Source organism: Myodes glareolus, chromosome 14 (genome assembly GCF_982192425.1).
Source record: "Myodes glareolus chromosome 14, mMyoGla1.1, whole genome shotgun sequence".
Taxonomy (NCBI): Eukaryota; Metazoa; Chordata; class Mammalia; order Rodentia; family Cricetidae; genus Myodes; species Myodes glareolus.
Genome location: NC_142039.1, coordinates 59,421,891 through 59,447,343, shown reverse-complemented (window position 1 = coordinate 59,447,343; position 25,453 = coordinate 59,421,891). Strand labels below are relative to the sequence as shown.

General features: G+C 44.1%; 1 protein-coding gene across 10 annotated transcripts in view; it reads right to left on the bottom strand.

Annotated features, from left to right (window-relative positions):
* Phactr1 (phosphatase and actin regulator 1) overlaps nt 1–25,453 on the bottom strand; it is a 449,396-nt gene that overhangs the window by 88,874 nt on the left and 335,069 nt on the right. For all 10 annotated transcript variants that reach the window (XM_048418822.3, XM_048419204.3, XM_048419049.3 and 7 more), the window contains one exon: nt 15,999–16,079. In XM_048418822.3, coding sequence (XP_048274779.2) covers nt 15,999–16,079 — 81 coding nt within the window. The remainder of the gene's footprint in view (nt 1–15,998; nt 16,080–25,453) is intronic.

Genomic DNA, 25,453 nt, shown 5'->3' with positions numbered 1-25,453 from the left:
GGGTTACAAAGTCCCAAGCTACTCTGTAGAGGGATCGTTGTTGGGAATTGTTGTGACTGATAAAGACACACTTTCATTGAAAAAATAAAAAAAGAGACAAAGAAATAAAAGATGTTGATGACGCCCACAATCTACTTAATAGGAGCACTTTCTTCTTTCTGTGATTATTTTTTCATGGCTGTAACCTTACTATGTTTCAAAATTTTGTGTTTTGGGGCTGGAGAGATGACCCAGTGGTTAAAAGCACTGGGTGCTCTTCCAGAGGACCCAGGTTCAGTTCCCAAAACCCTTATATTGGCTAACAGTGGTCTTTAACTCCAGTTCTAGGAGATCTTACTCCCTCTTCTGGCATCTATGGGCACTGCATGCATGTGGCACACTGACGTACCACCAATCCACATTAAAAAAAACTTTAAATATTTGTGTCTTATTTTTAATCTTATTACTATGATCTCATTTACAGTTTTGTTAGCAATTGTAATAAATGTTTACTTAACTTTCTCCCTCACATCTCTACCAAGCATTAAAAATTCCCAACTAATTGCTTAGCTTTAAAGTAGTATAGCAATGCTGTGGGATAATGCTCTTGTACACTAAAAAGATTTGCTACTTGTATTTGTTTAATAAAACAATGATTGGCCAGTATCCAGGCAGGAAATATAGGCGGGGCAACCAGACAAAGAGAATTCTGGGAAGAGGAAAGGCAGAGACGAAGTTGTAAGCTAGACTTAGAGGACACAAGATGAAAATGCTTGACTAGGAAAAAGTAGCAAGCCACATGGCTAAACATAGATAATAATTATGGGCTAATTTAAGTTGTAAGAGCTAGTTAGCAATCAGCCTGAGCTAAGAGGTCAAACAGTTGGCAGTTAATGTAAGCCTCTGTGCATTTACTTGGGAATGAACAGCTGCAGGACCAGGCAGGATAGACTCTTCTGTCTACATAGGACATGATGCTGATTGTACTATTTCCATTTAAGTATGAGTTATAAAATGTAATAGTGCAGATATTTAAGTCATAAAGGTATTTTCAATGTTCTATACCATTACAAAAAATAGCCAAGAAGACCATCTTACACAGGATTTTTCTGTAATTAGAATTCTGATAACTACTGACAAATAAATGTTTCTTGTATAGTTATCTAAAGATTTTTCTACTTTTACAGTTATCAGCAATTTGAAGAACAACATATCTTAGTTTCTGGGAAGTTTTACATATTAATGATGTTAACTGTATCTACTGAGCTACCTATCTATCTCTACCTCATACATCCATCTTCCTACCGATTCATCTTTCTATTCACCCAGCATCCATCCATCACCTGCATGTTTATTTACATAGAACATATTTTTATATACATCTTTAGTAGAAATGAAAACTATTCCATAGATACAATAAATTTGTAATCTTATTTATGACCAAGATAAGTAGTTACAAAAGTGAGAATCATTTTACTTGGATAGATTCATGTTGCATGAGGGCAGTAAAAATATATGGTAAAAATATATTGTATGTATGTATGAGATTTTCAAACAACAAACTATTACATTAAAAAAGAATAATGCTGCTATTTCTTAAATATTTTTATATTTAGAAAGACAGATAGCTCAGTATATATAGTTAACATTGTTAATAATGAACATTTCTCAAATATTTTCATCATTACATTTTGTAACACACTATGAAGTGAGATAGTGTAACCAACATCACATATTATAATACCTTCAAGTCAAGTAATTAGCTGGGAATTTTCAAAGCTTGGTAGGCATGTGAGGGCAACCTGGATGTGACATCTGTCACTCCATTGACCACCTGGGTTTGGTAGAGCTGACCTGGCTGACTAGGTGAGTGTCCTCGTCCTCCCTCATCACACCATGTATATGTTATATGCTCCACTGAGAGGAGAATGGCCTTTCAGAATATAGGAGGCCTGGTCTGCAGTTGAAACCTTCAGTTCATGTAGCTAGGCTCCCTCGCCAGAGCCTCCAAACAAACTCAAGGCTCATTCATTCCAAGGTTGATTCATTCCAAGACTATTTTGGGTTTCTGTCTTCTTTTTTTTTTCTAAATTTTATTTATTTATTTATTTTTATATACCAATCCCAGTTCCCTCTCCCTCCTCTTCTCCTGCTCCTCCCCCTTCCCCTGATGCACCCCCATCCACGCCTCAGAGAGATTAAGGCCTCCTCAGGGAAGTCAGCTCAGTCTGTCCCATCAGTTTGTTGAACTGCTAGTAAGCACTGTTTACCAAGCACTTTTACCAGCATTGCGCAGTTAGCACGAGGAGAAGAAGGCCCCTGATGCCCCACTCCCAAGAGGAATCACCCCCCTCTTCATGACGAAGATGAGGCAGCCGGGCTATTTGTCCTGACTTCCATCTATCCAGGTCACCACCATCTCACCTTATCATGGATGAATTCGCCATTAAAAGTGACTTTGATGTTTCATATTGCATTTTAAAGGTCTCTGTGCTAATGGTTGAAATAGCACATGAAAATCTATAGCCATATGCTTCCTATGAGAACTGGCATAATGTGCCTAGGAGGATGTGGAAGACACAAAGGATGGGGCATCTTATCAGTGTGACAGGCTTGAGAATCACCAGAGACACAAACACTAAATGTGTATGATCAAGTTTCAGAGCCGATTAAGTGGGGTGGGAAGACCAAGACCCACCCTAACTGGGAGGTGTGGTCCACGGACTCAGGTCTTGGATTGTAAAAGAAGGAGGATGCTGATCAATTAAGTTTGTTCAAAGCTGAAGATAATCAAAAATTTATTTTCCGACAAGTGTCACCATGGAGAATGGGCGACAGAAATTAAAGTGCTCATGGACACTGACAAACCAATAGCATCTAATTTTAAAAAAAGGTTACTTGAATACTGGATCTTGTTTGAGAAGGTGCGAGGTTCCTTTATTTTCATATTTGAGATAAAATGAATGTCAGTTTTAACTCTAAGAAATGTTAGTAAAGTTACACTCACTACAGAAGCTGAAATTCTTTCTTTCTTCTTTTCCAAGACAGTTTGTGTGTGTGTGTGTGTGTGTGTGTGTGTGTGTGACTCATGCTGTAGACCAGACTGAGCGACACCTCACATCTCTATCTGACTGTCTCTGCCTTTCTAGTGTTAAAGGTATGCACCACTGCCCAGATGGACCCTGATTTTCTAAGCTATGGTGTTATGGCTTATAGGAAAACTTACGCTTATAAATGTAGTTTTAGTGAAATTGAAGAGTCCTTGTTTATTAAATTATGGTTGGAGTAGAGTGTGGAGAAAAGCTGCTTTGCTTATACAAATACACAATAAAAATATTGAACCACTACCTCAATAAGTTTCATATTATTAAATTTAAATATAAAACTTCAAATTAGAATGAACAAAAATGGAAAGAATAGAGCAGTAGAAAAATTACATATATTTTATATATATTTAATTCAGGCTGCGCAGAGAAAGCTAGACAGATAATTCTGATGTACTCATAGGACTTTCTGATTTTTCAAAATATAATGCTGCAAAAAGCAGGGGGAAAAAAGCCGACTAGTGGGAAAATATGAGCTAAATATAACTGACAAAAGAACGAAGTATTCCAGGCAGGATGAGTATTGGTGTAGGTAAATCAAAACCGAGCCCCAGGCATCACTTGGGAAATGTCTATAACCTTGCTGCGAACGAGATCACTGTGACTGAAATGATGGTGTGGGTGATGCTGATGCAAGAGAGAGTTTGAAACAATGCCAATGACAAGTGCGGGAATGGAGAACAACACACGTGCTGCTGACGGTGACATGAAAACGGAAGATGCACGCAGGGGGCCAGGCTTCCGAGGGGAATCTGGCACAACGTAGGCAGAGTTTATTGGCCACCACTTGCCCCATTAGGACCACTAGGATGATGTCTATGCTGATATTTTACTGCCAGTGTGCATTGGATGTGAATGTGTATTCACGTGTACGTGGGTACAGGTGTGTGATGTGCATGTGGAGGTCAGAGGTCAACTCCTTCTGCACCCTCTACCTTGTTTTATGAGACGGGGTCTCTCTCTCTCTCTGGCCTAGAAACCTTGAGTAGAGAACACTGACTAGCCAGCAAGCCCTAGAGATCTGCCTATTGCTGCCTCTCTAGTACTGAGATTTACATGTATATTCCATGATGCTTGTTTTATTTGTTTGTTTGTTTGTTTGTTTATTTGATGCAGGTTCTGGGCCTCAAGCTCAGGCCCTCATGGTTTTCTGGCAAGCACTTTGCTGGCTTGGCTATCTGCTCAGCCCATGGCCATTAATCAACATTCCAACAAGAATAGCTTGAGATGCTATTGACAGTTGATGGCTGCTGTGGGAGGGAGAGTCAGTTTTCTTCAGGGGGTGTGGTCCATGCAAGGTTACCCATGCTCCAGTGAGGGGGTGTTTCACCTGTGAGCATATGGGCAACAATGATTAGACTCAGTGGGTTACAGAAACATAAAGGGGGCAGAGGAGAGAGGAGATGAAGGAGGAGAAAAGAGAAGAAGACACTGATGATGAACATGAAGTTGGGAGGGAGATGTGAGTGGTCCATGAATAGTTAGAGAGGGCAAGTGGGGGTATAGATGATCTAAATATGTTATATAGATATATAAAATTGCCAAAGGAAAAATGCTTTTATAATCTGGAAAAAGACACAAAACTATTGATAGAGTCTTATTAACGAGTCTTACAAAGTTAAATGCAAACCAAAACCAAAACAAAACAAAACAAACCACCCCATCCTCTCCATTTTTTGTCAAAAAGGAAAACCCATTCTTTACTCCTCTGGTTCCTGCCAGGAAGAATTCTCCTTAAGTTTTCCTACTTCTCACCTAGTTCCTGGCTCTTCATGGAGTTAGCCCATCACTAAGATGCAACCTCTGGTCCCCTACCATGGCCCACTGGGTATAGCTTCAAGCTGTGCTCTTTTTCCTTCTCTAGACTGATGGTAATTCAAGGCATGCTTACCACTTGCTGGGTGATTTGCCGTGTTTTGGCCTGGGAGCAGGAGCGTGTCAGGTTCATGGGCAATGGCCTCAAGACTAGCTAGTACCAACCACCAAGGTGAGACCCTACCTGGACTTCCTGTTTATACCACTTCTCACGTGGTTTACAGGCGTGGGCTGAAGAAGGGTGACCGCAGTGGCCCCTCATCCTGAGCATCTGGAAGAACGTTTCTTCCGTCTTAGGCAAAAGGGAAAGGAAGAAGCCACTGACAGGCAACAGAAACAATGGTATCATGAACCACATTCTCGTTAGAAATTTGTGTCTGAATGAACAGAAGCATGCTGATGAGAACCCCAGTTTATCTTTGGAAGACCTTGGTGGGAAGAGAAGAGGCAGGTAGATTAGAAAGGAGCATGGTCCCAGAGCATGGAGAAGCCTGTGCCATCTTTCCCATGACTAGCTTACAGCAAGTTACTTGATTTCTGGGGACCTCAATTTCTGTCCTTTTAAACCAATGGACTGACTGCATTAGATAATACTAAACTTCCAGATCTTCATTGAATGGGGTGCTGGGAGATACAAGAAGTCCCCTAATACCTGCGAATTAGCCTAAAGAACAGATGACCTAAACAGTCAGGCATTTTACATCTAGGTTTTCACTCTGGGTAGAAAACAAGGACTGGGAAGTAAATAGATAGATTTCTGGCTTACTATAGATAAAGTTTTAATTTTATGTAAAAAAAAATCCAATAAAGTTTTAGTGTAGATCTAGAGCTTTTTGTTCCTTTTATAAAAACCCTCTGAGCACAGCAGAAAGATGGGCAGGAAGCAAGGAGTGAATATTTCTGCATCTCCAATGCCAAGTACTATATTGGACATTTTATTTATGATGGCAATAATAAGAGCCCTTCAAATAGCATTGCAGATATTCACTATGTGCCAGCTCTGTCTTCATGTTCCTTCTCTCTCCTCATCAGCCCTCCCCTCTTCTTCTTGCTCTGCTTCTCCTTTCCCCTTCTTTTTCCTCTCCTCCCTTTCGTCTGGTCTCCTGTCTGTTCTCGTTGTTTTCTTCCTTTTCCCTCATCTATCTATCTATCTATCTATCTATCTATCTATCTATCTATCTATCTATCTATCTATCTATCTATCTATCATTTATCTATCTTCTATCCATCTATCTGTCATTTACCTTCAAACTTACAATCATCCATCCATCCATCCCTCCCTCTGATGAAGATAGTATCCAAGTGTTATGTGACAATTTTAGACTGGAAATCTTTGGAGGTGGTAGCTAAACTGAATCCTCATTGGGGACACATATGTGTTAGCATTTATACTCACATGACAATGCAAACAGATCTTAATTTGCTGATGACCATTAAGAGGTTTAATTAAAATAAAACAAAATGATGACTCCCAGCTATGTTCAAGCGAATAATTATCATTGCAAAGACATGTAAGAGGAGCCTCATGCAAGAAACTGTCAACTACTTTTCCCTTCAGAGACAGAGCTACTGTTGAGCTTTTCTGGGTTCTCATTTCAGCTTCCAGAGATACTTTTTGACTACGAAGGGCATCTTATCAAGTGGCTAATGAGGAGTTGAACGGTGATTTCTGTAAGAAAGGCACCAGCCCTGGGCTCAGTCCTCATCACAGGGGCTCATGTCAGTGAGCTGCAATGCTCAGTCTTTTATTTTTTTGCTGAAATTAATGCACTTTTGCTACTAAGCTAGAAAATCCCCTACACATAAGAGGGCAGACATACTCATCTCTCTCTTTTTGTATGTGTATGGAATACATGTGTATATGAGTACTCACGTGTGTGTGCATAGGCATGTACATTCATGTAGAGACCCAAAATTGATGCCAGCTGTCTTTCTTGACTTCTCTTTATTTGTTGAAGCAGGGTCTCTTGCTGAACCTAGAGCTTGCCCCTATAGCCAGCCTACTAGCCAGCTTGCCCCAGGATTCCTGGTGCTCACGTCTCTCGCTTCCGAGTGTTGGGGTTATATTCAGTTGCTACACCACCTGCCCTGCTCAGCTTTTATGTGGGTTCTGGAGATCTGCAGTTTGGGCTTCACACTTGCATGACAAGAACTTCATCCACCGTGCCAGCTCCCCAGCCCAGAGCCACCATTCTGCAGCTCACAAAGGTGTCATTTTAATAACAAGATGCATAGCATTGCAAGAATTCACTAATGCCATCACCTTCGAAATTATCAACCTCAAAGACATCAGTTGCTTTACAGCCAGTGAAACCCAACAGCTGATAAGAAACCAGTCACCCAGGGATGTCACTGATGGATTAAAGCTTTAAACCTCAGAAGTGGCAACGGCTCCCTGGTGCTTGTCAGCTTTGGAAGAAGCATTTCCTTCAATTTGTCTGATTAAAGGAAAGGGTGCTACTGAGCATTCACACAATTTTAAGCATGGGACACAGAAACAGTGCCCACTAATGAACTGTTGTCATTTGATGCCTAAGCATTTAAAAACTTAAAACTCTTATTTTCCTCTAATTAATTCATTAATTAATCACAGCTAGGGGCTCACTAGGAAACCTGGGAGGCCTCCAAGTCATGATCCTTCTGTCGTAGCTACGTAAGTAGTAGTGAGTAGTCCATTCTTTTTCCATGATGAGGAGAAATGATCCCTGGGAAGCTAATGTGCTTCGTATGATGGTGGAGGTTGGTGGGTGATGGAGGAGCAATACAAGACTGTATGATCTGAGTTGACAAAGCCTTTGGGGAAATCCTGGAGCCTTAAAATAGAACCTCAGTTCTTGGGTGTGCTGGTGAGGTGGCTGTGAAGAGAAACTGGGAACCAACAGCACATTAAAGGAGCATGAAGAGAGGGACAAGGCTCATGGGGGAGCCCATAGCTCATAGCTGTTAGCTTCTACTTTAGGTATGCGATGATAGCCCAGATTGGATGGTCCCTTAATCCCCTAGCAACTACATGCAAGTAAGGCCCAGAAGAGGGTTTAATGAATTATCATTCTATTACACTACCAGGGACATGAGGAGGCCCCCTACCTGGTGGCAGAATACCTTCAAGGGAGCAGGCTAAGGACCAGGAATTGCAAGTGTGGACTGAAGGCAGAAGTGATGCCAAAGACTGGTATAGCTGGGAATTCTGAGATGATAGTCAACTAAAAGCATAGTTCAAGGAGATGAAAAAGTGTTCTGTATCTTCTCTCTACACATAAAAGGAAAGGCAGGACCAGAGCCCAAGGATTGTGTCTTCTATGTGACTTCTGGTGCTTGTGGGACGAAAGCTAAATATCCCATTGACTTGTCTGACTCTACACAAGCCTTAGAAGTACGGTGTCAGTAAAAATTTTCTAGGTTACAGGCAACTTTCTCCCTTCCTTCTTCCTTCCCTCCCTCGCTCCCTCGCTCCCTCGCTCCCTCGCTCTCTCGCTCCCTCACTCCCTCGCTCCCTTCCTCCCTCCCTCCCTTCCTTCCTTCCTTTCTCTCTTCCTCCCTCTCTCCTTCCTTTCCTTCCTTTCTCTCTTCTCCCTCCCTCGCTCTTTCATTCTTTATTTGTTCTTTCCATACATCCATTTAGCTATTCATTCTTTTAAAAAAAGGTAAATAGCCTTCGAATGTTTTGTTCTCTATGATGCCACTAATGTCAATGAAGGTCAGTAGTGGTGGAGAGATGAGGTATCAGAAGGCAGGGGAGCTTATGGATGAACATGCTATCTGCCTAGCCCAGGGAGCCTCAGTGCCCTGAGCTCACAGGAGGAATCCAGACAGGAAGTGGAAAGGTTGGTATCAAGTGGGTCTTCTCACGAGAACCCACACTAGGGACCAGCTCCTATCTAGGAGTTAGGTTTGCAAACTCTAGGGTAATTTTAAAGAATCTGGGGGCAAGACTTTCTTGTCTTTAGAGAGAGAATTCAGCCATTGGCTATTCCTCTGGAGACCATGGTGCTAGAACCATTGCAGCCAGCGTGTCATTACAAAGCACTTGCATTGCACGAAGATGGTATCTCTTAACTAGGCCACGTCACTGACGAATTAACCAATACTGGCATGACACCACCATAGACTATCACACAATACTCATTCATTCACACAGGCAATAGATATCCAGTGAACAATGACAAACTCCAAGCCTTGCTCAAGGCACCTGAGACATTCTAAAGGACAAACTTGTAATATCTAATGCCTTGGGAAAGTTCCAAATTTGTTTACTGTGTTAGACTTTATGAGTCAAATTTTCTTTTTGTTGCCTGAAGCCAGAGCATCCTCACTTACACCCTGCTAACTGCATATTGGCTTCACAGGTAGCTGAAACACAGCTATGACTATACAGCATAAAATAATCGAAAGAATCCATTCTGATCTTTCTCTTCCTCTCATGTATAGACATTTTGAAACACCACCCCATTCCCAAGTAAACCACAGTCTCCTGTCATGTCTTCACAATGCTGCCCATTTCTGGTTTGCTTTTTAATTCTTTTGCACCTTCTCATCCTAGGAAGTTTCTCCTTACTCTCAAATTACTTTTGACCACTGGAACATTAAATATTGAAAGTTCTTGGATTTTTTTTTTAAATCAAGGCCTTCATTTGTTTTCTCTCAGAGAACTACTATTTATGTTCCCGCTGGACTCTCCACCCATGATGGTTAATCATCACTATCAGCTCAACTGAATTTAGAGTCACCTGGGAGACACACCTCTGTGTAGGCTTATGCAAATGTTACCAGGAATGTTTAACTGGGCAGGGATGACCTATCCTGAATGGTGGCACCAATCTACAAACCAGGGTTTCAGAATGAATAAAAAAAAGAGAAAAGTAGAAAGCCAGATGCGTGGCAGTATTTATCTCTCTCTGCTCCCTGACTGTAGACACAATGTGACCAGGCGCCATGTTCCTGCCACCACAGCCACCCTTGCTGGCATGCCCCCACCGTGATGGTTTGTAACCTCAAGCCATGAACCAAAATAAATGTTTTCTGAAGTGGATTTTGCCAAATATTTCATCACAGCAGTGATAGATGTAAGTAATCATGAATGTATATCTAGGAATTCTAAACCACATCTAGCCCAGACCTCCCTCTGTAGCTTTAGTGTCTGTCAGTCAACTGGATATCTCGGTCCATGAAGTCACTCACCATGATATTGTATGTTTGAAATTCACTTCTCTGGGCTCCCAGCTCCGTAAATGGTCCCTCTATCTTTCCACCTGGTTACCTGAGCCTTTTTACTCTTCTCCCTTCACAACCCCCAACTTGAGTGGTTCAAGGGTTCTTCTGACTTCATCTCTTGTATAACTTTCTAACCCAATGTCTCCCTTATGCCTATGACTTTCATTCCTGTCACCCACTATCCTGTTCTCTGAAGCCCAGTGACTATGACTGGCTGCTCTCCCTGATTCAGGTCTTGGACTCTCTCCTAGTCATCCTCTCCTGCAGGAAGAATGGTGAGGCCATGACTCTGATGGGCAGAGACGCTCTCCTAAAGCTCTGCAAATGCCCTTACAGAAAGAAACAGGCATGGAGGGGGCAGAGGGCTCCAGCCTATGTGACCTGCCTGACTCCTTACTGGGCAGATAGAAGGATGCTCATTCTTACTTCATTTCTCATTGGTGCTTCCAATGGTGCTGAGCCTTCATCTCTGGACACCCTCACCCCTTCCCATCTTCTCTAGGACAACCTCTGCCCATCTTTTAGCATTCCCAAGCACTCTCCCATGCAAGGTGCCTTATAAGAGTCCCATATAAGGCCTGTGGAATGATAGTTCCACATGCTGTGTGGAAGTCACTTACTTTCCCCACTGTACCTACCAAGTTGTCTGTATCGACTGTCAGGGCTGTAAGCTGGGTTAGCCAGGGAGCCTGCCCTACTTACTGGCACTTCTGCTTCTTAGAATAATGCCTGCATGCTCAGAATGGTGTCACAGGCCTTTTATACCAGCACTTGGGAGGCAGAGGCAGGTTGATCTCTGTGAGCTCAAGGCCAGCCTAGTTTATAGAACAAGTTCCAGGACAGCCAGGGTTACACAAAGAAACCCTGTCTGGACAAAAACAAACACACAAATTTAAAAAAGAATAATGCCTGCAACATGGCAAAGTGTCCAACCAACCCATGATAAACAAAAGTCTACCCTTTGCTACCTTATACTCAGGGACAACACTAATCCATTCATTCTTCTGACTTGGGTAATGTTTTTCTTTCTTTTCCTGAGAATTTGGTGTCACCTAAGAAGAGATTTACTTATTTATTTACATGTATGTGGGGTGGTGTTGGTGTGTGTGTGTGTGTGTGTGTGTGTGTGTGTGTGTGATATGGGTGCCTACAGAGGTCAGAAGAGGTCATGGTTATTCAGGGTAAATCAGTGGTATTTCTGTGAGCTGGAGTTAAGGCACTTGTGAGCCCATGGAAGCTGGGACCCACACTCAGGTCTTCTGGAAGAACTGTGCAGTATCTTTTCTTTGTTGTTGTTGTTGTTTTGTTTTTGTTTGTTTGTTTGTTTGTTTTAAAGTCAGGGTTTTTCTGTGTAACACCCCTGGCTGTCCTGGAACTAGCTCTGTAGACCTGGTTGGCCTTGAACTCACAGAGATCTCCCTGCCTCTGCCTCCCAAGTGCTAGGATTAAACGCGTGCACCACCATCGCCCAGCCAGCATAGAGTCTTAATCATCCCTGCCACTTCTCCAGCCCCAAATTAAAGGAATATTTAATTACAATTTCTCTTTGTCTTCTTTATCATTTAAACCACTTCTCAAACATGTCAACTGAACACCTGGAACATTTTAATAGGTGGATTTTACTTAGACGACTCCAACGAACAAGTGTGAGTGGATTTGTCGTAAGAAGTTCTGAGCCGCTGCACTTGGCTTTATACTGTGGTTACTGAAAGCAAATACTGTATCCTCATTTCCACACAGTTACTACAGATCACAGCTCCCTGCAGATGCCATTTGTAGGCACGACATCAGAGAAGCTAAAATGGGACAAACCGCAGTGTCTGGTAAAGGTTGTGAAAAGCATTTCCCGTAAACGTTAAAAGACTTTAAAAGTCCACGCACCTGGGGCCAGATAAATAAGGGGATTTCGGAAGGCCACAGCCAACATTTGTCTCCTCTAATATGGAGAAGAATTTTTATTTCCATTTTGAGAGGATGATGACCTTTATATTAAATATCAGGCTATAGGCAGGAGGGGGTGGTGGGGAATCATCCATTTGGAGAGCTCCCGTTGTGTGTGTAACAGCTCCTGCCAATGCAGTGCTTCTCAATCTGTGGGTTACGACCCCAAAAGGGGTCACATTTCAAACATCCTGCATACCAGATATTTACATTGTGATTCATAACAGTAACAAAATCATGGTTTTGAAGTAGCAACGAAATAATTTTATGGTGGGAGGTCACCGCAACATAAAGAACTATAGGTGGCAGCAACAGGTTTGCTCACCTGAATAAGGACAATAAAACAAAACAAAACAACAAAATCCCCAAACTTACACCCTGACATACTTTATTTTTTATTTGCTGTAGAATATTATCTGAAATTCTAGTGCTTTCTGGAAAGCTACGTTACTCATGGGCCACTCATCCGTAGTTTCCAGTGCTTGTTTTGTGGACGGCCTTGTGCCAGCTAGGACTCTTAGATTGTTAAACTCTGAGCTGAAGTTTGCTTGGAAGACGAATTATGCGATCCATTGGAAAACCAACAAAAAAGCAAAAGCTATTGGATAACTGAACTCCTCACTTCTAGCACATCTCATGAAATGATTCCCAGATGCATTGAGAGTCCTATTTTTTAAAAATGTGTGTTTGCATGTATGTGTGCGCGCATGCATGCACACATGTATATGTGTATACCTGTGCATATGGAGGCTAGTGAGAATGGGGCGATCTTGTGCTGTCAATCTGCCTTAGCCCCTTAAGACAGGGTCCCTCCCTGAACTCAGAGCTTGCATTCTTTTTCATCTTTGGCTGGGCTGGCTGACCAGCAAGTCCCTGTGATTGTTCTGCTTCTCAGGGCTGGGGTTACGCGAGCGCAGGACCACACCTAAGTTTTTCCATGCGTACTGGGGATCTGAACTCAGGACCTCAAGCGTGCACAGCAAGAGCCCCCACTCGCTGAACCACCTTCCCGGCCCTTGAGATATCTAGCCCTCCGGATTCTTAAGCCTATTGACTAGATGGTGTCCTCCAGCCATTTCCTCTACACTGAAACACTCCCTGTAACAAGGAGGAAGGACATTCATGAGATTCAGAGGGCAAACACCCTTCACACGTCTGGGAAAGGCGAAGCCTACAGCACTCACAGGGGCGCCTCCTCAAGGCTACAGAAGCAGCAAACACGTCTAGATTAAGGGAAGAGTAGGCAACTGATGTGTGGTGAGACTGACGCCGGGATAGCTGCCCGGAAGAGGTCTCTGAACTGTCCGTCCAGCTGCCTGAAGGTTGTTAGCTAGCTCGGGAGATACAGATGTTGTGAGTCGTCACCCATGCTAGGCTGGGCTCTTCAGTGATGCCTTTGAGTCATCCCTGCTCCTGGAAGTGACCCCTCACCCACACTCCTGTAAGGAACTCCAAAAAGCTCACAGGCTTACTAAGTCAGATTCAGAGTGACTCTGGTCTGTAGGGGGCTCCCAATCTGGGCGCGCAGACACATGTGTCCTGTGTCTCACTAGTAAGAAGGTCACATGATCATCATCAGCTCTGAGGGTAGAAAGGGCTTGAAACAATGTAAGATACGGCGATGAGAAAGGGTGATGAGAGCATATTAATGTTTCTGAGGATCTGTGTATTTACCATGGTCATAATTCATATTATCTCATGCAGTCAGGACCACAACAATATTGTCCACACTTTGAGATTGAAAGAATAGAGGCATGTGGAGTTAAGAAACTTAACTAAAGTCACGAAGGTAGCTGGGTGTGGAATTAGAATTGTTTCTGAGGGGTATGGGTAAGTCAGGATCTTGTTATGGAGACTTATAAGTCTATGGCCTTAGACTTGCAGAGATGCCCCTGCCTCTGCCTCTTCCTCCCAAATGCTGCTTGTTACTATTAATATTGAGATAGGGCCTTATGTAGCTATGTAGCTCAGGGGGGACTTTCACTAAGCTATATGTCATAGCTGGCCTTGAACTCCTAATCTTCCTGTCTCTATCTCCCAGGGGCTGAGATTATGGGCATGCGAAGGCTGCAGGAGAGAAAGGAAGGAAGGAGGCAGGAAGAAGCTGTTTAGTGGCGTCGGAACCGGCTTGGGCTGTGAGCGCAGGATTGAAGCACTTGCTGCTTATTATCTAAGATCACACCTGCACTCGGGCGCCTGTGGCCTCTCCTGGGAGTGAATGTGGAGAGAAACTTGTGGTGAAGTGTGCTGATGAAGGTTAATGCCAGGCAGGGTTTGGGGACTGTACTGAAAGTGTGGAGAAAAGGGACAAAATGAAGGATTCCACCCCCGGAGAGAGATGTGTACTGCTGTTTAGCCTCCTCCTGGTAGCAGTGGAGAATGTACCTCACCTTAGGGACTCAGGACCCCAGGAAGCTCAGGTACTTAGCCTCGTTTGAAAGATTATGGTGTCACATTCCCTCCTGTGTCTCTCGTCACCAGGGCAGGGGGTACAGTGTGTGTGTGCTGCTTTCTACTTGCATTTCAGACTGTCAAGTTTGTGCCATGGTTAAACGTTTCTAACATACTGCTGAGAAGGCCCGGAATGGTAGCGGATAAGGTGGCAATGCTGCAGCGGAGTGTGTTGAATAGTTTTACGTCAATGCGACATGAGCTCAAGTCATCTGAGAGGAGGGAGCCTCAACTGAGAAAATGCCTTCATGAGACCAGGCTACAGGCAAGCCTGCAGGCCATTTCATTAATTAGTGATTGAAGGGGGAGGGTTTAACCTATTGTGGGTGACACTATCCCTGGCTGGTGGTCCTCCTGGGCTGTATAAGAAAGGAGCTGAGCAAGCCATGAGGTAGTAAGCCAGTAAGCAGCATCTCCCCATGGCTTCTGCATCTGCTCCCCTCTCCAGATTCCTGCCCTGTTTGGGTTCCTGTCCTGACTTCCATAGGTGATAAACAGCCGTATGGAAGCGTAAGCAGAATAAACCCTTCCCTCCTCAGGTTGCTTTGCTTATGGCATTTGATTATAGCAACAGGAACCCAAACGAAGACAAGAAGTAAGGCCCGGTGTACAAAACAGCTGAATTAGAGCATTGTACCAGGACTCAGAAGCGTAAGCTGCCTTTCCACATTGGGACCCACAAGGGCTTGGAGAAGACCCATAAAAATCACAGCAAACTGACTGCCCCACGCCAGTCATAGGAGCTCTTGATTATTGGGGTGAACCCAGGAAGTCAAATAGCTCATGATCTGGTCCCTCCAGTAACACCAACTGGACTAGCACACAGACCTGATGCAGACGGCTAAAGAGTCAAATGAGACTGGAAGCAGCGGGCTTCTCACGTACAACCCTTAGAGGACATGCATCATCAGCGTGAGAGAAGGTAAAGGGAGGGGAGGAAGAGAAAGCAGAAGAAAGGGACGCCGAAAGCATGGGGAAAGAGATTTATGCATGCAGGCTCAACATCAAAGGCCAGAGCTCTCAGGGAACAGGAGCAAAGGCTTATTACTGTGTGACACCGCGGCCATTCATATTTAAAGTGGATAATGTAACAAACAAAAGATGAGGGACACAGCACCAAACACAAGGTTCTGAGAGTGAGGGAAAAATGTGCTAAGAAAATCCTATTGGGTTGTGGCTTTTTAATCTTTATTTTTGGGAAACCCCAGAGTTCACACAAGCATGGAGCAATTACATTTGCCCCAGTGCAGGGCCTACATCTTTGTGTGTGTGTGTGTGTGTGCACGCGCAGGCTTGTGCTTGATTTGGGTAGCACCATACTCTTTCTTCTCATCCAATACTGATGCTCTTAGTGCCCTCTGCTACATTCTCCTTCCTCTAGAATCAGCAGGTTTTAAGTGTTCAAATCCCGACTGAAGCGATGTGGATAGCAAAACGCAGAACCGGAAATGAATATGTACACCTTGCTGGGTCTGCGGACAACAGACAGCCTCTTACCTTTATCATAGATTTCCTTCAAGACCCCTCTCTTGATCAGCTCCTCTCTGCTCTGCCTCATCGATATCTTCCTTTCCAGAGCTGCAAGCAAGAGACAAGAGAGGTGGTGTGAACGGTAGCCGTTGTCCTCCTCCCTCCGAAGGATCCATCTGTTAATGGACACTGTGATCTTATGGAAGCCTATGAAGCACGTTTTGCTGATGGTAAGCCAATGACACCAGGTAATGTTTTAACTCTTCAAAATACTCTTCGAGTAACCTCTAAGGCAGGTTTGGTTATTGAATCTGAGGAATGACTTCTGACTCTGACTTAACGGTGGCAGATGCCTCTGCATGGAGAAGCTTCACATCTTATCAGCCGCATGACTACTTGCTAAAGCGACTGGGACTCTGAGCCTCTGTTTGGGGCTCTACCTCTCGGTCAGGGGCATGTCCCTGAGCACGGCAGCTCCTGTCAGACAGGCTGCGCATTGCGGCATCTCGGCATTTTACCAATCTGGCTCCTCACTGAGGGTCTCCTTGTTTTCCAATGTAAAAATTAAATAGAGGTACGTATTTGGATATTTATCTCTGGAAAAGTACCCTGTATTGGGGTAGTCCACAGGACCTTCAAGGGACTGAGGGGTGATGGGTAACCCGTGGAGATCTCTGGTTCACCTCTCCATGTAGCTGCATGTGGGAGAAGCCACATGAGGAATGCACTTTTCCCAAGCCAGGTGCTTCTCCAGCTGAGCCACATGTGTGGTAGGTGGGGCTAGAGAGGAGGAGAGAGTTCTCCTATGGGAAGAGTGGGCGTAATGGGGACCAGTGAAGGAAAAATAGACACAATGGGCCCACGGGAGGCATGCTGGGAGCCTCTGAAGGGAAGGAAAGTCCCTTCAGCACCTGCAATTTCATCTCTGGTAAACACGGGGCGGTGGGTGGGTATTTCAGTGGCTGTGTCAGCCTGAACATTTCTACATCCCTCAGGAGCGTAGCTACTTAGGGGTGACACGCTACTGGCAGAACGGAGGAGAAAAGGTGTGCACCACCAGTCCTAGCATTTTTATGGTGACATGAGCGGGGGACAGGAGAATCCATCGAAGCTGGTAAGCCAGCCAGCTAGTCGTTGGCACAGAGACAAACAATAGGAGATCCTGCTTCAAAAAAGGTGGAAGGCAAGGACTGATACCTGAAATTATCCAGGCTTTCCCTCTCTCCCTCCCCCTGTCAGTGTGTGTGTGTGTGTGTGCGCACACACACACACACACACACACACACACACACACACACACACACAAGAGTCTACAGAGAAACTTGACTTCCCTTGTTAAAGTCTTACTGTTTACAATATGATGTCATGAGTGAGAAGACAGAAATCTTGGAATTTCTGCTCTTCCACTTGTGTTGTGTGTCTCTGAGCAGTTCGGTGTTAGCAGGCCTCAGCCACCTCACCTATAGAGTAGGAGTGATAAACACTCCCAGAATCCTGGTACGGATTAAGTTAATGACATTAACTTTCTACCTTTCTCAAATGCCATGTGCATTGTCCCTGTGAGCACAGAGTTCCGACCCAGCAAATGAACAGAGCCACAGAATAAATAAGTCAACCCTTAACTTGGAAGATTAATCCCATCTCTTGGGAGGCAGAGGCAGGTGGAGCTCTGTGAGTTTGAGGCCAGCCGGGTCTACAGAGCGAGTTCTAGGATAGCCAAGGCTACACAAAGAACACCTGTCTCAAAACAAACAAACAAAGTCCTAGGATTACAAGTGTGCACTATTGCATCCAGCCTTATGTAGGTTCTGGGAATCCTGATAAAAGTCCTTACACTTGTGTGACCAGTATGTCACCTACTAAGCCATCTTCACCTCCCTGAGGGCACGTTTACTTGGGGTGGAAACAACACAGGAAGTGACATCATTATTCTCAGTTGGCTCCTCCTTCTAAGGTGCTGTTCCCTATCTCTTTTCATTAGCTTTGCATAGAGCCTCTCCTCTTTCCTCTGCCAGCTGTCCTTAAGTGAGTGCTCAGCTTGAGCAAGGCCGAAGTCAGACCCATCGCTGCTCCAGTGTGCAGGGGAGCGAACCATTTGGTGCAGAAGGACCCTTCCAGCCTTGTGACCTGGTTTCTTACTCAGCTATAAAATGGGGCTGTGGGAGTAACGAAGAGAAGAGAGAACAAGGCTCCTCCTTCATCAACCAGTGCTGAGGCCCTTGGGCAGAGGGAGCAATAATGATGCTGGAACAAGTCATTTGCTAAGGGTACCAGAGTGGAGACCTATTTAGACTTTTTTTCCTCTCTAGGATAATCTCTCTCTGTTGAAGTCCCCGCTCAACTGTCTTTAAATTACATTCTGAAGGGGAGAGGCAGCTGAGAAGTGATGAAGTGGGCAGCGGCCTCATAGATTGTGCTACTTACATTCCCGAAAACAGTCGGCCTGCAATTAGAACCTGCAGCTTGGATCTTTTTAAATCGTCCAGCTCCAGGGAAAGGAATATTTAAGCAAAAAATTTGTGCGTGACAGGTAGAATCAAAGCTCCCAGAAGCTTTAACATCCCGTCCAGCTTCCCGTCCAGCTTCCCGCCAGCTTCCTGGATTATGGGGAAAGTCAGTATGATCTCAATAGCCATAGCCTAGAAAGACACCACAAACAAAACAACTAACCCATGCATTGAGATGAAGCACACCTGGGATCCAGCACTCTGGAGGCAGGTGCAGGAGTTTGAGGTCAATGGATGGAGGCTGTATAGTGACACCTGGTCTCAAAGCCACGAGCTTGGAATGCAGCTCAGTGACAATCGGTCAGGGCAAGGCCTTGGGTTTATAGTTTAATCTCCATCATAGTAAGTAAGATAGAAAAAAAAGGAAGAAAAAAGGAATGTGAGCACATGGATACATGACTGTCTTTTAGATGGCATGGTTTGATAAACACATTCAATGGTCACTCAAGTCCAAATGCAATTTGTACAAACACCTAATAACTCATCTCTCACTAAATTGGATGTGTAAGAGCTGAACATTTTTGCCAAGAGTCCAATTATGATTAGGTAGAGATGGTTTCAATTGCTTGGTTATCCAAGAAAGACCTTACTAAATCACTCATTCACTATGTGAAAAGGCCCCTTTCTACCTGTCAACGTGGGCCAAGCAAGCCTCAGCATGAACACGCCTAGTGGTTTTCTCTGCTAGGTGGATCGCGTTGGTTGGTGATTTGCTTCCAGAACAACTAACTGATCATGTTGCACATGATAAAACTTGTAGGGAGTGAAACTGAGGTGGAGGAATTTGGGCGACTGGGAGGTGTACCTTTGAAGGAGACATTGGGGTGTCAACACCCCTTCTTTGTATTTGTTTCTCAAGTGCCATGATAAAGGCGATTTTGGGCCACTACATACTGCCTGTGATAAGATGATGAACTGCCACAGTCCTGAATAGGCAAGCAATCATGGACTGAAAAAAACTCTGACTCTAAAACAAATCTCACCTGCTTTCCAGTGGATTTTCTTGAGTGGTCTGTTGCAGTAATAGAAAGCTAATCCATTTAGTAATCCCATCCCACGGAGCAGATGAGGGGTAAGCATTCTCGTCACATAACCAGCATAGGCATTAGTGACTGCCCTGTCAGGGCGATCTTACAGCCCTTACCACAGTTTCACAATAGCAACTTCAGCAGAATTTCTGGTGTGCCCATGCAGGGATCCAATAATCCATTGTGGTAGTTTGAATAAGAATGGCCCCCATAGGCTGATCTCTTTGAATTCTTAGTCACCAGGGAGTGGAACTGTTGGAAAGGATTAGAAGGAAATTAGGAGGTATGACTTGTTGGAGGAAATGTGTCATGGGGTAGGCTTTGGGGTTTCAAAAGTCCACAGGAGGCCTAGATTCTTTCTTTACTTGCTGACTGCAGATTAGGATGTAAAGATCTCAGCTACTTCTCCAGGGCCATGTCTGTCATCAAGCTCCCTGCACTGATGATAATGGACTAACCCCCTGAAACTGTAAGCCAGCCCCCAATTAAATGCTTTCTTTTATAAGGGCTTTGTGGTTCTGGTGTCTCTTCAAAGCAATAGAACAGTGACGAAGATATTCATCCTCTTACTCTCTTTCTGTGTCTTCATAAAAAGTCACATGGTGTCACAACAGTTCCGTGACTCAGCCACCTTCAGGGATTTCTCATCAGACTTGAATGGTCCTCACATACTGATAAAACTATCTGAATCATTGCCCTAAATACTAGACCAACTAGCCTTGGCCTTGAGAAAGATTCGTTTAACCGGAAGCTACAGACACACCCAGGCAGAACAACCCTCTTCTCTTTTTTTCTTTGTAAAGAAATAGTCATACTCTGGCTGTTCTTATAATACAGGCTTTGGACCAATTGTCTAGGGCTCAATGCTTCTTTCTTTGAAATCTTAACTAGTTCCATGCCTGGAAGGGCCATCTCTGGTGGGAACCCTCCTGTAGTTATTTTCAGGGAATTTCAGGTTTGGTGGGATGGTGCCAGAGGCACAGGAAGAAAACAACTTATCAAGGTAGTGACCCAACTACTGTATTTGCATTATTATTATTATTATTATCATTATTATTATTGGTGGTGGTAGTAGCAGTAGTAATAGTTGGGTCAGTTCTTCATAACCCACAAGGTCAGAGATGAGACTGTTTATTTACTGTTTTTTCACAGTGAGATTTAAATCATCTTCGTCCATAGAGTCTAAAGTCTTTATTGCAGAATAATGTTGCCCACAGATACTCAACAAATGAGTATCAGTTACTCAACAGATGCAAGCTCAGATAAAAAAGAATCAGAGAAAAATGGTGTCTGTACAGGACATGTACAGACCCTTTCCCTCTCTATTTTCTTTGACAGTCTGATTCATAATACATTTTAGTTGTATTCACCTCCCATTCCCCTAACCACTGAAACTATTCTCTCCAACATGCCCCCACCCCTATTTTCAATGCAGATTTCCTTTGCTTGCCTGACCACCACTCACCAAGCAATACTCTAAAATCCCCAATGCAGACAGCATTTCCATTGTAGTTACTATCGTGTGCCATCTAATCATGGGGCTAAGAGCTCAGCAACACACCCACGTGCTCTATGAAAGTATTCCATTGAAGGGACACAATTAGATTTTGGCATCTTTGGGTTCTAGACTCATGCCCCATGGGTATGACCACACAGAGGAAGGGTACACTCTTCACGTCTGAGCGAGTAACGATGATGGTGGTCAAGCATCTCTTTCCATGTATTTCTGCTGCTGTGGAAGCCTGAGTCAGCCGAGTGCTGTGCTGTGGTGAGTGCTCTTAGCTAGGAGCTCACCAAGGCATTCAGCTCCAAGGCTTTCCCCAATATGCAAAGTGTAGAATCCTTTAACCTTGGGCAACCTAATACTGTGAGCATTTAGTCATCAGCAATTCTGGTTTTGTTGTAACAGATACTGACTATGTCTTTTGACAGTAATTTAGATAGCATTATTTCCTCTGAAGTGACAATGTATGAGACCAGATGATGCCATTAGCAGGTCTGTTTTTCTCTCTGCTATAGGAAAAGGGCTTCCCTGCCAGGCCCTAGGCATGCATATGTGAAAAGGGAAGGGACAGAGCTTCATCCTAAACTGTAAGCTATGTGGTTAAGAATATGCCTTTCACAGATTTTAAGTGTACCCACAAGTGGAATGAACCAGCTGGAAAAGCATTTGGTAGCTAACTAGGCAAATACAGTTCTGGGATGGTACTGAAGTTTATTAAGTGTTATTCTTAGCTTTGCTACATATGAAAATGGCCCGCATGTAAATGGAAGGAGCGGGCTGCGTTCCCGCCCGGATCCCGGCTAGCTTACCCCTGAAATAATTACACGGAAACTGTATTCATTTTAAACACTGCTTGGCCCATTAGTTTCAGCCTCTTATTGGCTAAGTCTCAATCTTGATTAACCCATTTCTAATAATCTGTGTAGCACCACGTGGTGGTGGCTTACGGGGAAGGATCTTAACCTGCGTCCATCTTGGAGAGGAGAGCTATAGCGTCTGCCTCATTGCCTTCTTCCCAGCATTCTGTTCTGTTTACTCCGCCTACCTAATTTTCAGTCCTATCAAAGAGCTAAGACAGTTTCTTTATTAACCAATGAAAGTAACACATAGACAGATGACCCTTCTCTATCACCCATATATACATGGAACATATTTCTTACTTTGTCAGAGATGCATGATGAGAGGTCTGTAATTTATATTAAAACACTTCAGAAGGGGGCTGCGGAGATGGCTTAATGGGTAAGGGTGCTTGCTGAGTGGGCATGAAGGCCTGGGTTCAAATCACCACACCCATGTAAATAAATAAACAACAAATAAACAAACAAACCACAAGTATCTGTGACCCCAAAGCTGAGAGGAATGGAGATAGGAGGACTGTTGGAAGTCAACCTTATTCATTGCAGTGAGACACTCTGTCACAAGGGAATAAGGTGGGAAGGGCTGAAGAAGAGGATTCAGTGGCCTCCATATACACACAGGGGTACAAACACTTGCACACGTGTGTGTGCATACACATCACAATGCATGTGTATATCATACACACACACGCCACTACAGAAAGCAAACACTATACACCACCAAAGTTTAGTAACTATTAGAAGGTAGTCATAAAATCCTCTCAACTCCTCCTATTTGGCCATTTTCAAAATAAGAAGTAAGAACACAGCTGGGCAGTGGTGGCACATGCCTTTAGTTCCAGCGCTTGGGAGGCAGAGGCAGGCGGATCTCTATGAATTCAAGGCCAACTACAGAGCAAGTTTCAGGACAGGTTCCAAAGCCACACAGAGAAACCCTGTCTCAAAAAAACCAGAAAAAAAGTAAACACACAAGAAAATCTTTCAAGAAATGTTGAGTGGAGAAAGCAAAATAAAGAACACATGTATGAAATTCAAAAAGGTGGCAAAAGCTACAGGCATGATTTGGCCACAGATCTAAGCTTATAAATACATTAGAAAGCAAGAAAATTCTTTATAAAAAAAATCAGGACAGTGGCCACCACTCACGACGGGGAACAGACATCGGAATGACGCATTGAAGGGCTTCCAAGTGCTGGCGGTATTTACTGTTGAGACTTGCAATGAAGACACACGGTGTTTGCTTTATAGCCACCTCAAGAATTCCATATGGCTGTTTAGCCAAGTTTTTTTTTTTTTTCTTAACATGCGTCCTAGTTCCCCAAACAACAACATTCAAGGGTGTTCTCACTAACGCCGCCTCTCTTGGTCACTCTGCAGTAGTCTCCAAAGGGGAATGAAGAGCCCGGCTGACATGATGGAGTCACAGCTGTCCAGCAAACCGACTCCTGTCCATGGGACACAGGGTGATAATAGAGGAAGAGATGTCACAATGTGCCACTTCTTGGTTATTCCCTCACGCAGATCCAACAACGTGTACAGAAGTACAATGTACAGTGTACATCGCTCCTAGTGTTCATTTTCCAAGGCTCCAGGGAGTTCCATGGGGCCTGCATGAGTGGATTAAGAATTCAAGCAGAAAGCTTCCATTTGAAAGTAATTTTAGAGAAGGAAAGACTGAAAATTTGGAAACCAGAATGGACTACTCTTGGAGTCCATCACGTAAAGAACTAATCAACGGAAAGGGGAAAGGCGATGGCTCTACAAGGAATGATCAGGTGAGGGCATTGGGGATGTTAACGCCACAGTTTGCTTCTCCTACTTTCTATCTTTAAGCTAACCAGCACAGGGAGCCCTTCCTCATCAGGGTGAGTATGACTGTCTCTCCTGAGATCAATCAGATGCTGCAGCATTGCCACCAGTCATCATCATCATCATCATCATCATCATCACCACCACCATCATCATCACCACCACCATCACCACCATCACCACCACCACCATCATCATCATCATCATCTTTTATTTCTTGGCAGGTTCCTACAATACACCCTATTGTGACTACACTCCCACTGCCCTCATTACGCTCTGCTACCCTCCACTCCTTTCTTCCCACCCAGCCCATGTGAGACTGTACCATTAGAAAAATCAACACCCTCTCCTCCAGCAAATGTCAGCATCCATCAGCTCCTTAGGAGGGGATGTGGCTTCAAGTGCACCCGCCCTGGCCCATGATGGGAAGGTGGAGGGCCCAATCTCATGTAAGGATCCATTGCTGTGGTGTATAGAATGTGATCTAATAAAACAGAGATCTGGAAACAAATGCACACGGAGCTCTGTTCAGGACCTTTGTAACGACAGACTTTCCCCTTACATGTGATGTGTTGTCCCTTGCAGGGACAGCAGACATAGTGACATTAGAGCTGGTATTAGATACAAAGGCTGGCTGCTTTGGGGCTGGCTTCTAGTGCTTGAGAAGTGTATAGGAATGTCTAATTTCTCTTCGTAATGGTGCTCAGATCCACACCTCTCATTTCCACCTTGTTCTCCGCTGCCTCTAAGACCTGCCCCAGACCCCCGTGCTCAATCCCAAGAAGAAAAACACAATGCATAGATTTAAGTGACCTTACCTTTTCAGAGACAGCATGTAGAATGTAAAATACAGCTACTGTATTTTACTCTAAACCCCCAATTATCATTGGTTACTCTGTGATAGGAACGTATCGCCTCACGCACTCAAGACTGGAAATCTGACATTTTGCCCAGAGCAGCTTAGTAGCCTAGCTACCACCTGTTACCGAAACAATAATAGGGCTCTTGTTCACATTATCCTATAGTGCCAAGTCCACAGAAACAAGCTTGCTGGCTTTGCTGCTTGCTTTTTCAGAGTCTCACGATTGGAACAACTCTGCAGCGGTGAAGTCTGGAGTACAATGTTAACAAGAGAAGGGGTTCCTTCCAATTTTAATTTCCCGGATGCTTTAAGGATAGAAAAGGATAACGGCACCTGTTTGCTTGCTTTGGGCTATTTCTGATGCAGGGGAGGGAACCGATGGCTTTGTGTATGCGCAGCATGTGCCCTACTGCTGGGCGACACCTGCAAGCTGACTGGGGTCACCTCTGTTCTTCTCTACTGCCAGCGACCAGAGTAAGCCATTCACTGTGAACTGCATTTTTAAGAACCATAACTATACATAGCTATGCCATATTTCTATTCAGACAGATACTGTGCTTAAAAAGGATGTTTCTATGAAGGTCTTGACCTGCCCCACAATGACCACACTAATACAATGAATTAGGAGGCAAGGGCTCTGTGTTCCCACATAGTGTTTTATGTAAGTTTTGCAATAATTCCAGGAGGTTGGCATCATCCTCCCGCCTTGGCAGATGAAAGCAGCATTAAGTAACCTGTCCAGAGGTAAAATGGGGCTTCAACTCAGGTTGTGGGACTGCAGTGTGCAAAGGCATGTGCACAGCATTCCTCCTGTCCTAAGCTTTTACAAGGTGGGACTACGCCATAGTTTGGCAAGCCTGTCTGCAAGCAAGCACACTTGTCCAGACAGTCTTTAACCTAGCACAGTGTTTGATT